The 17495-nt window shown below is 39.8% G+C and overlaps 1 protein-coding gene across 2 annotated transcripts in view; it reads left to right on the top strand.

The window, feature by feature from the left end:
- The window catches only part of NIPAL2 (NIPA like domain containing 2), a 120662-nt gene extending 106461 nt beyond the window's left edge, over positions 1-14201 (top strand). For both annotated transcript variants that reach the window (XM_037802905.1, XM_037802906.1), the window contains 5 exons: positions 7474-7609; positions 9494-9582; positions 11538-11601; positions 12696-12790; positions 14089-14201. In XM_037802905.1, coding sequence (XP_037658833.1) covers positions 7474-7609; positions 9494-9582; positions 11538-11601; positions 12696-12790; positions 14089-14201 — 497 coding nt within the window. The remainder of the gene's footprint in view (positions 1-7473; positions 7610-9493; positions 9583-11537; positions 11602-12695; positions 12791-14088) is intronic.
- The last annotated feature ends 3294 nt before the right edge of the window (positions 14202-17495 follow it).

Here is a 17495-nt window from a genome sequence, read left to right as displayed (position 1 = left end):
CTGCATGCTTCATACAAAGCCAACAGAATTTTTGTGAGATCTTTATAGACAGAGCTGTTGGCCGGTCTGGACTGGAGGAGACAGACAAGGAACAAATTGAAGGAAAAATTTTTTCACAGACAGAGCCATGGAGGTTGAGGTCTGGAGTCAAGAGGCCTTGGGCTGGGAGAGCGGAGTGGCCCACACACATGGAAAGGGTGAGTTTGCCCTGGAGGTTGAGGGTGGGCATTCTGCCTCGATGCTCTGGAAGAGTTTTGCCACCCTAGGACCCAAAGAAAATGGAGCACATTCCCATGGGAATGGGGAGAGCCTGGCCACCACCCCACTGTTCTGAAGGGGTTGAGTGTGTGCCCGGAGATGGAAGAGAATCCAGGTGTTGCCCAGATGTTTGAGGAGGGTAGGGTCAAAAAGCTGGTCTCCCCAATGTGTAGATATGCTGGAGAACTCACCCCAGCATTTGGAGAGGAAAGGGCTGCCGAAAAGGCCCTTAGGAAGGGTTAGACTCCCACCCTCTCAAGCCCCAAGGATGCAACGTCATTCTGTAAATGACTCTCAGACTTTGAAATATAATGGAGTTTGTCCTGTGGTTTTAGGAACTGTTTGGTCCTGTTAACCCTGTCTTCCTTACTGTTTCTCCTTATGGCAATGGGAATGTTTATCCTATGACTGTCCCTCCTTTCTATATTGGAAGCACATAACTTGTTCTAAGTTCACAGATCCACAGCTAAAGGAGAATTATGACTTAGGACTGACCATGCCTATAATTGATTTTGATGGGATCTTGTACTTAACTATTGTTACTGAAATGATTTAAGTTTTTGTGATATTGTGATGGGATGAATGTATTTCGTATTTGGAAAGAATATGTTTTTCTGGGGTCCAGGAGGTGGAATGTGCTGGCTTGAATGTATTATGTCCCCCAGAAGAAGCCATATTCTTTGATGCAATCTTGTGGGGCAGACCTATTAGTGGGGATTAAGTTGAAATGTTTGGATTAGGTTGTTTGCATGGAAATGTGCCCCACCCAACTGTAGGTGATAACTCTGATGAGATAATTTCCATGGAGGCATCCCCACCCATTCAGGGTGGGCCTTGATCAGTGGAGCCATATAAATGAGCTGACAAACAGAAGGAACTCAGTGCAGCTGAGAGTGACATTTTGAAGAGGAGCTACAGCCAGAAGGGGCACTTTGAAGAAAGCACAGGAGCTACAGATGAGAGACAGTTTGAAGACGGCTGTTGACAGCAGACTCTTGCTCTGGAGAAGCTAAGAGAGGACAGTTACCCCAAGTGCAACTAAGAATGACATTTTTGAGGAGCTGAGGCCTGCAGAGGAATGTCCTGGGAGAAAGTCATTTGAAACCAGAACTTGGAGCAGATGCCGGCCACGTGCCTTCCCAGCTAACAGAGGCTTTCCAGACACCATTGGCCATCCTCCAGCGAAGGTACCTGATAGCTGATGTGTTACCTTGGACACTTTATGGGCTTAAGACTGTATCTGTGTAACCAAATAACCCCCCTTTTATAAAAGCCAATCCATCTCTGGTGTTTTGCATTCCGGCAGCATTAGCAAACTAGAACAGCCCCTTTTCCCTTCTCTTCTCCTTCTGTGATACCAGTGACATGTGCATTCTTGTTTTTCATTCTGTCCTTAAGTTCCTGGACATGTTGATCATATTTTTCCATTCTTTTCTCTATCTGTTCTTTTATGTGTAGGCTTTCAGGTGCCTTGTTCTCCAGTTCCTGAGTGTTTTCTTCTGCCTCTTGATGTCTGTTGTTGTATGTTTCCATTGTATCTTTCAACTCTTGTGTTGTGCCTTTCATTTCCATAGATTCTGCCAGTTGGTTTTTTGAACTTTCAATTTCTACCTTATGTACGCCCAGTGTTTCCATTATATGGTTCATCTCTTTCACCATATTTTCCCTAAACTTTTTTAATTGACTTATTATTAGTTGTTTCAATTCCTGTATCTCAGTTGAAGTGTAAATTTGTTACTTTGACTGGGCCATAACTTCATTTTTCTTAGTGTAGGTTGTAGTTTTCTGTTGTCTAGGCATGTAAAAACATATTTGTATCTTTTATTACAATTGTTGAGCACCCTAGATTTCCCTGAGTTACACAGTCCCAGTCTTTATCCTTCATCTTTTGTTCTGGTGTCCCACATGTTCCCAACCTTCCTCTTTCAACCATACTCACAATCATCTTTGTTCAGCGTACCTACATTGCTGTGCTACTGTATCCCAAAATTGGTTACCACAGTCAGGTTTTCCCAGACCAGAAAGGGCTCAGGTCCCAGAAGGAAGAAATATTCAGTATCCAGTTTCCCTGAGGGTGTGTCTTAGAAAATTGGTACACCCTGTGATGCTTTTCTGCCCAGCAGGTTGTGCCTGTCAGCCTGTAACTCCAGCCTGGTGTAAGGAGGTGTGGCCTGTGGCTGTTTTCCCCCAGGCTCTGGGGTCTGGTTCTAAATGGAAGGCCGGTAGTAGAGCGGAGTCCCACCTTTTTTCCTCTTAGGGAAGATAACCCCCATAGGGAGAGGTCATTAGCATTTGAATAGTTTCTCTGCCTGTGCAGTCTCCACACTTGTCTGGGTCAGAGTGCTGGGAACTGAAAATGGCTGAAGCTTTCTCCACTGAGCCAAAACAGGGATGGAAAGCCCCCTTCAGTCCACAGCCACCCTCCACCTCTCCAAGGTCAGTCATCACCAAAAGCCTCTGTCTGCTTGTTGGTGATTCGTCGCTTGTATTGAGCACTCCACGCTTGTTAATTAAAACCCCAGTTGGAGCTCAGCTGAGGTATATTTGCTTGCTGGAAGAGAGCTTCTCTCTAGCACCATGAGGCTTTGCAGCTCGGGCTGTTGGGGGAGGGGACTCCTGGCTTGGATCCACAGTTTTTACTTACAGATTTTATGCTGCAATCTCAGGCATTCCTCCCAATTCAGGTTGGTGTATGATGAGTGGACAGTCACATTTGTCCCCCTGAAGTTTTTCTGGATTATTTACTAGTCGTTCCTGGTTGTTTATTAGTTGTTCCAGGGGGACTAACTAGCTTCCTCTTCTCTTTATGCCGCCATCTTAGATCCTCCAGTCCATCCTTTGGCTTTTATGTATGATATCTTATTTTTGTCTCTCTTTTTATCCTTTTAGTTACCCTTACTGATAATCTTCATTTCTACCCTCTCCTCCAAGCCTCTCTCTCCTGTCTTTTCCTTTCAGTCTGCAGAACTCCCTTTAGTATTTCTTCTAAGGAAGATCTCTTGTTAACATACTTGCTCAGTTTCTGTTTATCTGTGAATATTTTAAACCCTCCCTCATTCTTGAAGGACAGTCTTGCCAGATAAAGAATTCTTGACTGGCAGTTTTTCTCTTTCATTACCTTAAATATATCATACTGCTGGCTTCTATCCTCCATGATTTCTGATAAGAAATTGGCACTTAATCTTATTGCAATTCCCTTATATGTAACGAATCACTTTTCTCTTGCTGCTTTCAGGATTCTCTTTATCTTTGGCATTTGACATTCTGATTAGTATGTGTTTTGGAGTTGGTCTATTAGGATTTATTCTGTTTAGAGTACGCTGCACTGCTTGGACATGTGTATTTATGTTTTTCATAAGAGTTTCGTAAGAGAATGTTCTACCATTATTTCCTCATATATTCTTTCTGCCATCTTTTCCCTTCTCTTCTCCTTCTGAGACACCCATGACACATATGTTTGCGTGCTTTGTGCTTACACAAATTCCCTGAGACCCTACTCATGTTTTCCATTCTTTTCTCTATCTGCTCTTCTGTCTGAAGATTTTGATTGTCCTATCTTCTAGCTCACTGATTCTATCTTCTGCCTGTTCAAATCTGCTGCTGTATGCCTGTAGTATATTTTTAAAGTTTTCTATTGTGCCTTTCATTCTCATAAGTTCTGTTATGTTTCTTTTCATAATTTCAAATTCTTCTTTATGCTCACCCAGTATCTTCTCAATATCCTTGATCTTTTTAGCCATACTTTCCTTCATATCCTTGAATTAAATTAGATCTTTTGAACATCTTTGAGTTGTTCCAAATTCTCTGTCTCCTCTGATTTTTTAATTTGTTCCTTGGTCTGAGTCATGTTTCTTAGTATGGCTTGTAATTTTTTGCTGATGTCTAAGCATCTGATTATCTTGATGAGTTTACTCTGAAGGTCAGTTTCTCTCTCTTGCCTAGGGCTTTACTCTTGATTGGCTTTGTATTAAGGCTCTTATTTGATACGTAGTTCAATTTATTCTGGTCCTTTAGAATTGCCTGTGTTTAACTGATCAGATTTTTTTCAGCTCTTCTTCATCTGATTCTTGTCCTGGGTATATGGTACAATTTTTAAGATAGCACTGTTTGTGCAATTGTTTCACCCCCAGGAGAAAGCTTCCTTTCCTCTGTTCCTTCTCTGGGAGTCTTGATCTGTTCTGTTTGTTTTTGTTTTGCCTCTTTTTTTTTTTTTTTAAACTCTCCCTTCATTGTCTGTAGCTGCTTTTTGCCTAGAGGGCAAGTTCTGGGTGGAGGGTCACCCCAGAGAGAACTTTCCAAAGCCAGTATTTCCCAGCCAAAGCAGCACCAGGGGTCCCACGAAGGTGACACAGACCAGTTCAAAAGAGCCCTGGACAGCTCCCCAAAGCTGCACTTTCCTGGCCTGCCCAGTGGATGGCACTCCTCAGCAACTTTTTCCAGCAGCCCTAGGGGTGCTCTGCATCTTTAAATCTCCTCTGCCTTTGCCCTTTGGGGGACGAGGTTGAAACAGTGGCTGCAGAGGTCCCTGTCTGTGGCAGGCTAAAACAGCCGTTCAGAGCCAGGACCCAGTGATCTAAGTTCACCGATCAAAAGCTATGATCAGTACTCGGCTAGGCTTCCACGTCTCTCTCCTTCCACAGCAGCCAGCCAGGGACTGGACCCGAGGCGGCTCACCTCGAGAATGGGGGATAGCCACTGGTGGCTGCTGCAGGGCAGGTTACCATTTTTTATGGCAGTGTGTCAGTCTCTTTGTCCTGCTCTTCCCCAGATGCTGTACAGTGCTCCCCTGGCCTCCAGAGCCCCAGAAAGGTTGTTTCAGATAGTTCCTGCCTGTCCATTAGCTGTTTTTGTAGGAAGAGTGAATCCTATAGCTCTCTACTCTGCTGTCTTCTCCCACAGCCTCATTTTTAATAGCAGAAAATTGGGTACAATCTAAGTATCCAAAATAGGGAATTGCCAAACAGTCATGCAAACGCCTATTATACAACCAATAAAAATCATGCTTTAGAAGAATACTTAATGACATAGAAAATACTTAATGGCAATGAAAAATAGGCTCCTAAGTAGCATATATTTTGTGTGTTTTACATGTTGTGAATATATGTATATGTATACTGAGAGATAGAAAAATAACTAAAAATAAACGTGTCAAAATGTTAAAAATAATTTGGGGATGAAAGTTGAGATTACAAGTGATTTTAATTTTTCTTTCCAGGCTTTCTTGCATTTTCAAGAGTTTCTTAAATGGACATATATACTTTTATAGTTTAAAAAATGAGTTTAAAGGTTATTCATAATCCCAGTATTGTGATGTAGTTTCTTCTAGCCTTTTCCAGCTTTACATACTTAAGTATTTATTATATATATATGTCATTGGAATGACACTGCATTACTGCATTACATTTGTGTATTTCCACATATCCTCATCAACCACCACCACCCCCAAAAATTCTTGGCAGTACTCTACTCCAGCCTAGAAATAACTTGCATAGTTACAATAAATAGTGATTAATCAGCTGGTGATTGTGCATGCTTTGAAAATATAATGATTAGCTATAACAATTGTTAGTTTCTTTAGCTGTTTAATAAAGAATTCTAGTTTTGCTTTTGTTTTGCATTTAAGTGTAATTGAACATCAGATGGTGGTTAAATAGATAACCTTTAAGATCCTTTGCAATCCTGAGGTTCTGAGTCTAATGGAACAGTATGTTCAACTCCTTCTCTCCATTAATTATGCCTTTGGGAAACCTGGCTATTCAGACCACAAGACCACAACCACATCGTGCTCTAATTTCAGGCAAAGTTTTTAGGAGGAAATAAATGTCCCTCAACAGCTAACCTTACAAACCTAAACCATCAAGTGATACAGATCTCTACAGATATTAAAATTCCTAGATTAACTAAAACATGACAAATATCATAATCAGTAGAAAATATGTAAAAGGATCAGGTCAAAAGATATTTTATGATGGAGAGAGGCCTCTTTATTAAGTTTGGGAGCTTTTATTTAGAATTTGTCACCTTGTCTTCTCTATTAATTATGACTTTTAACTGAAAGAAAATGCCTAAGTATGTCCTAGAACCTTACAAGTTAAGATATATTTTTCAGTTTTTGGAAAAGGAAATTATGGAAGACTCTTACTAGTTGATCATCACCAGCTATTTTAAACATATTCTTTTTTTGTATATATAAAAAGAAAAATAATACCTTTTCAAAAGCTAAAGGGAATCAAGCTGAGCCACATTATGACCAGGTAGATCAACAACAACAAAGGGAGTTTCTTCTTTCATATTTATTGCCTTTGACTTATAATTACTTGATTTCATGTGAAATTTATTTTTAACTTTCTGTGGGTTTCAGCTAAATTATGGAATTATATGCAACAGTAGCTTCAAGGAACTTAAGACAAAAAGAAAACACCGTCTTCCTCCTACAGAAACATGATGTTACCAGGAAACTCTTCATTGCTTTAATAGTGATATGACTTTATCAAGTCACTTTTTCTTAGTTGCTATTTGGAACCTATGAAAAATTTATTCTCATAGGGATAGGTTCCTCTTTAGCATAGAAAATAAATAATCATTGTTTATGCAAATCTTAGATTTCTATGGTTGACTCTGAGAAATGAATACGCAGTTCTAGCCCTACTTTCCATCAGGGACTTTGTGAAAAAGTGTTTGTAATGAAACTTCTAGACATGTACTAACAAAAGGGCTCGGACATAGACTTAATACAACTCTTTAGTAAACTCAAAGAGTGAATCGATTTTCAGTTTCCATTCTTCTCATTTATTTGGCTTTTAAAATTTTCATTAGAGCTTAGTAGTTATTTTCCCATTAATGTCACATGGACAATCTGGCTTTTCTTATCCCCTCCCTTCATTGTTTTCACGTTTTCCATCTACTAGTAATTATAACTTCAGCACCATCTTTTCAACAGTGGGGCTGGAAAATGAGCATCTTGCTGCAAAGATAAAATGCATCCGGTCACACAGCAGATCTTTAGCTGATTTAAGCAAATTTAAAGTCCAGCATAGCTTGAGCAGTGGGCAGTTGCTCAGTTAATGTCACGTCATGTCCCCCCACACCTTGCACAACAGTTTTCATTATTCGAGCACAATTGGCGTTTTGCTACTCTACCATGTTAACTTAAGATATTTATAATTGTATCTCAAATATGTGTTTTATTTGTTTTTTTTTTTTTTTCTTTTTCAGCCTCATTGACTGTTATTTCAGTAAAGGCAGTCTCAGGCATGATCACTTTTTCTATGACGGATAAAATGCAACTAACTTATCCCATCTTCTATATCATGTTTATCGTCATGATAGCATCTTGTGTTTTCCAAGTCAAGTAAGTTAGCTTCCACATATTCACTAATCTTTCAACATTCCTTTGCTTCTCTGAGCATTAATCTTTATTGGCTGCAGATGATAATTAAAATTAGACACAACTGATTTCTAGGGGTGAGGGGTCTGCAGCTGATCCTCGGCCAACATGCCTTGCTTCATCCTTCCCATCCAACAATGAGATTTTACTAAACGTTGCCTTCATGTCTTGTGAGTTCTGAAGTGCAGCCATAATCCAGCTAAGTGCACTTTGATACTTTCCTGATGCTCTTCTGCTTGTAATTAATATCCATCATACACAGGTTGTCATTAGCAATAAATCAAAGGGGCAGGTCCACATCCAGGATTTCATTCTAAATATAGGAAATACATGAACCCTTCACCTTCATTTTTTAGCTCATGCTCATTAATTGCCCAGAGAGGGACAAAACCAGACATTTGGCTGGGAGGGAAATCCTTTCCCCAGAACTTTGCATCTTTGGCCAGAAGTTTCTTTGTACCCTTGGGATTGCAGAGTGATTGTTTTATGTTTCTCTTGGGGCCTAATAGTGGTGATATAGAACATTTTTAATTTCTATTCTCTTCTCCCCCTCTTCCATCTACTCTGATCATTTCCCTTCCATTTCACGTTGTGATTATGTCTTTGCTTGCTATACTTTCTTGAATCACCTGAAAGTTTTATGTTCACCCTAAAATGCTATGCAAAAGCACCATCCTAGTGCCGGCTAGGAAATCAAAGCCCAAACTCAGAAAGAGAGGAGTTTCTTCGAAAGATGCTAGAAATAAAGTCTAATTATTATGGGCTGCACATGGGCTCACTTACAAGCTCCATGGAGAGTTAATGGAGAAACCAATGCTTTTCACTGTTATTTGTTAATCCCTTAAAGAATTTAGTGTTTCTAATACTTGAATCTTGCTACTTTGTTTCTTGTCTCTTTATTCTTCTGAATTAATCAGTACTGCTGATTTAGTGATTAGCATCATTATCATTATATTATGCTCTGTGAATTGAAAAGACAGGTACAATTGAAGGAAAACGAGATTCCCACCACCTTTCATCCTTCACACAATAGAGCTGTGGTTCTCAACCCATTAAAATCTCCGGAGTGGGTTGGTTGGTTTGTACATATATATGTGCAAACATGTATTTACACACTTGTATGCATATGTATGTGTAGACCTGTGTGTTTGTGTACATATATATGCACACATATATACATACACATACACATGCCTGAGCTCTACCCACAAAGATTATTTTCAATTGCTCTAGGACCAGAACTAAGCATTACTGATTTTTTAAAGCACCCAGGTGATGTCAGCACAATCCACTGCTTTAGAAAAAGTTCCGGTTCCCCACAGGGCAGCACAGCACAGCTGCGGGAACCTAAATTCATCTTGGTGGTGAAGTAAGTGAGAAGCTGAGCTCCTCACATGTGCTCTGCAGCTGGAGCACCCAGCATTGTTTTTTGAAACATTAAACATTCCTTTACTTCTCCATCTTCTTTCTTGGCACGTGGCATGTCAATGGATAGCTATACTATTCCCCAGATATATTTAACAGACTCTAGGGTCTATCCTAATGAATCAGCCCCAGTGTGGTACTGGTCTAGCAGCTTGAACCGCTTCCAACTCAAACTTCTGTGGCCTCAGAATATGATTAATTGCTTTTCATTGTTACTGTTGTTGGTTTAAACAGACCATAAAACCTGACATCTGATCTCATACATCAGATGCATATAAGCTATGACTGCTGATTGGAAATGCCCTTTTACTGCACTTCCTTTCTCTTTGTAGTTATAGCTAAAGAACATGCATTTCTTGAGGTTATTGCTAACTTATAGCTGGGCTTAAAAGCCAGAGATTCAGTCAGTGCCTTCTACTGTAGGTTCCTGAATCAAGCCACGAAGCTCTACAATACGACGACGGTGGTGCCAGTTAACCATATTTTCTTTACAACCAGTGCCATTATTGCAGGTATGTTGTGGCTTCCTATACATAGGTGATTCCACTCCCACAACAAACACAAATAAAGTTTCTCTCACTGTAAATGAGAGAATCAAGGAATCTGGGTTGTAAGAACTGTGTAGTCCTTATCACCCTAGCCTCCATTTAGTGGCTGAATTTCCTCCATAACATCTCTGGGAGAGGATATTCTACTTTGTGTGATGCTCCCCAGTATTCACTACCGCCTGAGACAACTCACTCCCCTTTTGGATCACTCTAATTATTTGGAGAGCTGTAATTATTAGACAGCGTTTCCTTATATTAGAGGTGAAATTAGCTTCCCCGTGAGTTCAAGACGCTTATCTTAGTTCTGCTTTCTGGACTCTTTCCAATGCCAGCCCTTCTAATAATCAAAGCAGCTGCCACTGTCCTCTTAGGTCTTGATTCTGGGCCAAAAATTCCCAATTCCATTAGCTCCCTCGCCCTGCATGCCTCTCACCTGCCTGATCAGAGTGGGGCCCAAAACAAGATTCAGTGTTCCAGAAACAGCCAGACACATGAGAATAGAAACCGTTACCTCCCCTATTCTGGCCTCTCTTTTTCTACTATTGCAGATCTTTTATTTTTATGGGCAGTGTTTTTTTTTAATGACAGACACAATAGTATTAAACAAAAAATATAAATTTGAACTTGGTCCAAATAAAAATACAGTAGATTCAGGTATATCACTTCTAAATTTGGTACTTATGTGCCCTATTTTTTGCTTCATCTTGGGAGTTCATTTCCCAATGCAAGGTTAATACATTTTGGGAGCAATCAGGGAACAGAAATTCCACTTCTGGAAATTCATTCTAACAATATCCAAAAAATCCTAAAACATTGAGAAAAAATTTATACAAAGAAGCTTATTGCTGCTTGCTATAGCACAAAAAAGCAAAACACACACACACACTTAAAATACCTTGTAGAGAGATAAATATTATGATGCATCAGTTTAGTAGAAGAACATGAAAACCTTAAGATAATGATTATAGGAAGTATGTAATAACATGGAAAATGCTTCAAAATGTTCATTCATTTGGCAGATGTTCATTAGAATTGGGTTTGGCTTCTTCCTATAAGAAATATGTTCTCTAGATGAGGAGATAATCATCATATTAAGAAAGCTCTTGGAAACAGAACTATCTTGCTCACCATGGTATCCAGCACCTAGAACAGTGGCTGGCACATAGGAGACTCAATAAATAGGCTGATGCCTCACACACGAAATATGAATTCCAGGTAGTATATAATCTAAAGCTATATTTAATAAAAACTCTATGAAGGCTTAGGAGCTTTGGAGCAAGGAGGAATCTTTGAAACCAAGAGGGAGAAGACAAAAGCCCATCAGAGCAGATGACACAGCACATTTTCCTTCACCCAGAAGGAAAACCAGAAGGAGATGGGGGCAGGGTCAGCAGTAGGAAATGGAGCTATGGTAGCTTCAGTTGCTAGAGCATCTTCCGGGCCCCTATTATTCAAGAAGGCAGATGGTCAGACCAACAGGCTATAGAGAGGCAGCCTGGGGGGTAGCAGCTGGCCAGAGGTGGACGGGCCATGACAGAGGACCCAGAGTCCCCCAGGCTCTCGGCTCAGGTATGCTTACCTCTGTCTAAAAATGTAGGTTGGAAGTGGCCACTGGGGTTTTGTTTTCTTTTGTGTTTCATTGGGGCAAATCCTGGACCAGATAAGAAATTCCATTTTCAGGAGCTATGATAATTATGTTGATTTCATGATAGCAGTGATACTTACATTATATAAGCTCTGTAAATTTGTGTTTGTTTTTGAATAATTGAAAGTGCAAGTATGGCATTTACATTTTTTACAGCTAAACTATTAGTCATGCATTTGAAGGGTAATTATATTTAGAAAAAATAATGTATTAACATAATTTTTAATGGGTATTCTTACTCTAAAATTAATTGTGTCTTCTATTCCTGTTATAGGTATCATATTTTATCAGGAATTCCTTGGTGCAGCTTTTCTCACTATATTCATATATCTTTTTGGGTGAGTAAATGTCTAAGAGGTATGGTATGTGAAATTCTGTTACTTCTATAAGGGATTTTTGGCATTGTATCTGAGCTATAGAAAATTGGAATATAAGAAACATCAATTTCCTTAGCTCCTAAAAGAAACATATTTTTCAACTTCACACCCCACGCAGGGCTTGGTGCCTTTGATGTAGGTGTCTCTCTGAGGGTTCTGAAACACTGGGGGCTTTCATTTCCAGCCAAAGTCAAAATGTACCAATGGCCCTTGTAGTTTTACCATGATTTTTTCATACTCTATCAGGCCTTCCCCACCCTTGAGAAGCCGTAGGTCATATTTCAAGTCAATCAGAGGACCACAGATGCTTCTAGGATCATGCAAAATAAAAGGTCAAGACTGGAGCAGCTCCCAGCTTTGGACCTAATAAAACCGGGTTGGTAGCAACCCTTTCTTGTGTCACAGTGCCCAGCTTGAAGCATCTTAGAGATTTGGTGGGCAGCATCACTGGCATTGCTTGCAAACAGAGAGCAGAACTTTTATAGAGTATCACCAATGTATAGGAGTTTCAGTTGGCTCAAAATGGCATTCCATTAATGCTTAGCTGCTTCTTGATCCGGTTTCCAGCATGACAATTGTTATGCAAACTTGAGCCTAGATCATCTATCTGAAAACTCAATTTCATAAAATATTTGGGTGAGGCCGAACTTCTGGAGTCTGGAAACTATGACTCCTCTTATGGCCAAGGATAACTAAATTTCTTAGAAAATTAAAGAATAAATTATTTTTTCACTTGTGTTGCATGCCAGTAATGGGTCTGGGCATGCCTGGATAGAAAATGAGACCTCGTGTCTGCCCAAAGGGCTTAGAGCCTGGATTAGTCTCCAGATGGTAAAAACCTGGAGCAGAGATTTATTGGAAACCATCCAAATCTTGGTTTTGGGTGCAAGTATTATTGGCTGCAACAATTAAGACAAATTCTAGGCAGCGTACCATGAGAAACAGGATGAACAAAACCAGTGGAATTTATGTCATCACGTAGAACATGGAGCTGTTATTTTATAGCGTGAGCTGATTCGGTGTTCTCATGTTCATTATTAGTACTATTCTTTCAGGTGTTTTCTGTCATTTCTTGGAGTGCTTTTGGTCACAAGAAATCGAGAAAAAGAACATCTGCAACAGTCTTACATTGATTTTGGAAATATTCCTGGTAAAATAATATATTCTTTCATTTATAATAGAAAATTTTGTCCGTATAAATTAATAATTACTGGTATTATTTTGGGTGTTAATTTGAAATTTAATCCTTACCTTCAAAAACCTTAATGATGAAACCAAAGGTGGTGTTTTAACTGTAAAAGTTAAAAATCATTTATTCAATGTCAGTTTTTCACAGGACACTGCCCATGTTTTGTTGATTTGGGTGATTTGGGGATTTTCATTTTGGGTTTCCTTAGTTTGGAAAAGGCTAAGGAATAGAGTGGGGAATGGCCACCAGCAGCAGATCCCCGCAATGACGGAGGCCTGTGAAGGAACATCTGAGGGTAGAAGGATCGGCTGCTGAAGTCCATCGTTCCCAGGGTAGACGGGGCTTATGCGCTGCATTGCCAAGAATGACGTTCGTCACAGTCGCCAGCACCTGAGTATCTGCTTCCTCTCCTCCTCACTACATGCACCCAGGTTCAGCACCCAGCGTCCTCCCACTTCTCCCTTTCACTGAAAAATAACTCACTTTAAGCACGTAGACAACAGAAACAAAGTCCAGGACAAAGGAAACAGTCTGTTATGTCCTTACTTTCTCCCTGCTCACCCACACCCAACCGTCTCCAGCTTTGGTGGAGGTGACCTACAGACTTCCAAACAAGAGTGAAGATATTCTCGCAGCTTCCTGCACCATTCCGCTAGGACCAAGGCCTTGAAGCAACACCTATTAACCCTTGTCCCTGACTTGAGAAAATACAGTCCTATGAAATGAATTCTGTGTTATCTTTCCCATCAAGTCATCTTTTCAGCCAAGAGCATTCTGGCAAGGATTTGCAGTACAGATGACTTGTTTTGTCAGAGATTCTTTGGTAGGAAATGAAGTTTACTTATTTTTAACCCTATATTTCATTTCACAAAGCCCCCTACCCAAGATCAATAGCAGCTTTAGAAACCATTAATAAAGCCTATTTTTCTGTTTGTTATATACGTTAGACTAAATATGGAAAGGAAGATGGGACAGTGGGGAGAAAGTTTTGGAGATGGGTGGATGCTCATGCTAATCTCCTGACTGACCCAATGTGTTTTCCATGCCTGTGGGGTAGGGGACAGCCCTTTCTCCTATGGACAGTATAAGAGACATGAAGGTCAGCAAGCCTTTTCTTCCTCGACATCTCTTCTGTTTAAAGGGTTACCACATAGTATAACAGAAAGGGAAAAAAATGTGGCCTAGATTGAGGGGAAATTATTAGGAGTTATTCTTCTGTAAGAGCTCATAAGATTTTTTTATGATTATTATCTCCACAGGGAAACAAATGTTGGACAAAATACAGCCAAATTCAAATGGCTTATCCTGTGGAACTTTGCCTGATGGAAGTGACTCAACAAGCAGCCAAAGTGGGGAAAAGAAAGAGGTCTAAAATGCCGAGAGGGACGGCTGTTGGCCTGTTATCCGATACCACCTTTTTAAAAAATTGCACATGTTCAATTTGTGTCAGCAGCTATTTTATGCTGACATGTGCTAGCTTTAGTTTCAGTCCTGTACCCCACCTCAAGTCTATGGACAATCAGGGCCTTGCTAAGCTTTGACAGTCTAATGTTTTCATGGAATGCAATTTGAAGTGCTCCCCACACCCTGAACCTCTCCCTAGTGATCATCTTCCCAGCTAGATCTTAATTAGAGCCTGGCTGCCTGCGCAAGAATGTCACACAAATATGTGCATTTGCAAGCTGGCCTGGCATGCATGGGTGGCTTTTCCCTACCTGTGGTTTGTAGTGTCATTTTGCTTTTCTTTGAAGAAACTCTTAGCCCCACAATCCCACTCTTGTAAGAAAGGCTTGAGAACATTCATTTTTCTTAGAACACCTTTAGGAGTCTCCCATAAAGATCACACCTTTCTATTCCTAAATTAGAATGGTGAATCATCTTTTGTGGAAACTAACCCTGTTATAATCATCCCTTGAAAATTCACGTCTCTTTAAAATGAGCATTTACAAGTGGCATTCTATAGATGGTGCATGCCAAAACTAAGAGACCTTGACTGGCAGACTTTTTAGGCTTAAGAAAGGAAAAAGATTAAAAATTAGGACCAGTTTTCTTTTAATAAAAACATAGAATGGTGGTATTTTCTCCAGTTGTAGGATCTTTTTATGCTTGGATTGAAACTGAAGAAAAACTCCATATTCTATGCCTTTATTTGTTACGGATCCTAAAATTTATCAAGGGAGTTTGTTTATATGTTTTAACTGTCAACACAAGTCTCAAAAATCACATTCAAATCCTTAGTGATATTCTTACTAAGAATATCTTCTACACACCAAGTCATTATCTCCAGCTTTATAAGTTCTTCAAGGTAAAAAGACAATTGTGATTAGAGAGCTGGATTGCAGCTGTTTAAATCTATGGGCATAAAACAGAGCCAGGTGGGCAGACCTGAGCCCAAGTACCCCATGCCCTGAACAGCTTCTTTGCTACAATCGAATGAATCATATGGATTCTAAGATACATTTGCAGGTAGAATCCATAATCCTATCTGTTATTTATGCTGTATCTAATATTTAACTGAGGAGAAAAGAGTTGTCTCCATTGTAACCAACATCAAATAATAAGCCCTATCCTTAAGGATATTTCAAGGCTTCCAATCACTTCTGAAATGTCAGTCTAATGTTACTCCAGCCAATTGTCTTGCATCTGTATGGACTGTTTAACTTGGAGCTACTGAGACTGTATTCAGCTTTGTTCTTTGTCTTGATCAAACCAGCCATCCCTGGCCACAAAAGAGATGTTTGAATCTCTCACCAGCATGTGAAAAATAACCCAGAGCCCACGTCTGGCTCTTGAACTCCTAGTAACAATCCCTACCATTGTGGAGGGTGTCCCATTAATTCAGATAAAACAGTCATATAATTTTGTGGCATGTTTTACTGAATTGGTACAGCATGTTGGCGCTGGGAAGGCTCAGCTAAGAAATGGTGCCTTAAACTACAGATTGCTGGTGACACTTAAAACTGGTTTCTAAGGTTGGGAAAATAATTAAACTGAAGAGTTTTACTTGAAGTAGGACTACATTTATAGCTATAGCACATGGTTTTGAGCATCATAGAATTTTGCACAGACACAAGCATAATGCCAATACTTTAGCCACCACAAATATTTGCACCTGTTAAAAGTTTCAAGAAATGACATTGACTTATGCATATTTAAGCAATCGAGCAATGCTTTCGAAGTCCAAGTAACACATGAAATATATTCAGACCTAATTTTACTTTCCATGTAGCTGCACAAAACTAAGGTGAACAGGAGTTTTAGTTGCACTGCTCATAAGATGTTAAAAAATTGCACAATACATGGAAACAACCAAACCCAACCTAGTGCTTCTCTTGACATTGTGAGTTGGAGACCTTTAGCCAACACTTGGCTCATCAATTTATCTAGACCAGGGGTGGGCAAATTTTTCTGTAGACTCAGAGAGCCACATGGTGTATGTCACAGCTACTCAATTCAGCCATTGTGGGTCGAAAGAGGCCCTAGACAAAATGTAAATGAATGAGCATGGCTGTTTCCCAGTAAAACTTTATTTACAAAAACAGGTGGCCAGCCCATGTGCTGTAATTTGCCAGTCCCTGGTCTAGACTTTTCTGCCCCTGCTGTGCAGCTTTTTCCTTGTTCCTTGGGCACTCAAGAGTTTAAAAAGTATTAATCATGGTTTATTAAAAAAAAAACAAACATACTATGGGGGTATGGAACCTATCTTGATATTTATATTAGGGTATTTTTATTTATATAAAATATAAACAGAAGTGATGAGTTCATTATCAGTGCCTAAGTTTCTCTCTTTTGAAGGCAGTGGTCCTTTTTTGAATATCACTAACTACACTGGAAGAGCCTCTCTGATACCACACTCAAAGTGGATAATAGCTTTGGAAATGAGTAATAGTTACCTCTCATGTAGTAGATTAAAGTGAAGGTCTTTACCATCTGATTGTTTTCAGTTTAAATGTCTGTTTGCCCTATAACATCATACTTTTGTTACCAGAATCACTTGGGGAAAAAAATACAATAAAAAATTTCTTAAGCAGTGACTCAGAATGTGTTCTTCAACTCATTCACCACCCCACCCCACAGGCTCCAGAAGATTCTATCCTGTGGCAGACAAAGGAAAGGGAAATATCATAGATTAGGGAAATATCATAGATTAGTGAGATTTCAGTGCTATTAAAGAGTAATGTTGATAATGTGAAAGTTTGGCTCCAAAAGAAGCAGATGCAATGGTGGATGTGACTCAAATGGACATAAATGTTGAGCCAAGTACCTGAAGCCAAGAGCCCTCTTTGTTGTCCATGTCTTCAAGTACACATCTCATCCAGGACAGTGATTGTGCACAGTTGGGTCACGCTGAAGTCTTCCTTGTACTTGCCAGTTTAATGGTGATATTATGGATATAAATATAGCACTTACTAAAATGAACCTTCCCAACACTCTTCCAGCCTGCTTTACTCAAAGTCCATGACTGTCTATAGAGGCAGTCCTTGAACTGGGCAACTGCAGACCAAATGCACATGTCTGGCACTAGCAAATATGAGCACTTTAGTAAGGATGTTAGATAAACACTGCACATTTTGAACTTTTAGAACAAGATCTCAGGACTGAACCCAACATGATTATGTGGGGAATTTATAGGCTGCCCTAATCGTAGATTCATCAGCAGTCTGGC

The sequence above is a fragment of the Choloepus didactylus genome, chromosome 14 (genome assembly GCF_015220235.1).
Source record: "Choloepus didactylus isolate mChoDid1 chromosome 14, mChoDid1.pri, whole genome shotgun sequence".
Taxonomy (NCBI): Eukaryota; Metazoa; Chordata; class Mammalia; order Pilosa; family Megalonychidae; genus Choloepus; species Choloepus didactylus.
The sequence above is the reverse complement of the archived record's forward strand: the minus strand, read 5'-3'. Positions and strand labels throughout refer to the sequence as shown.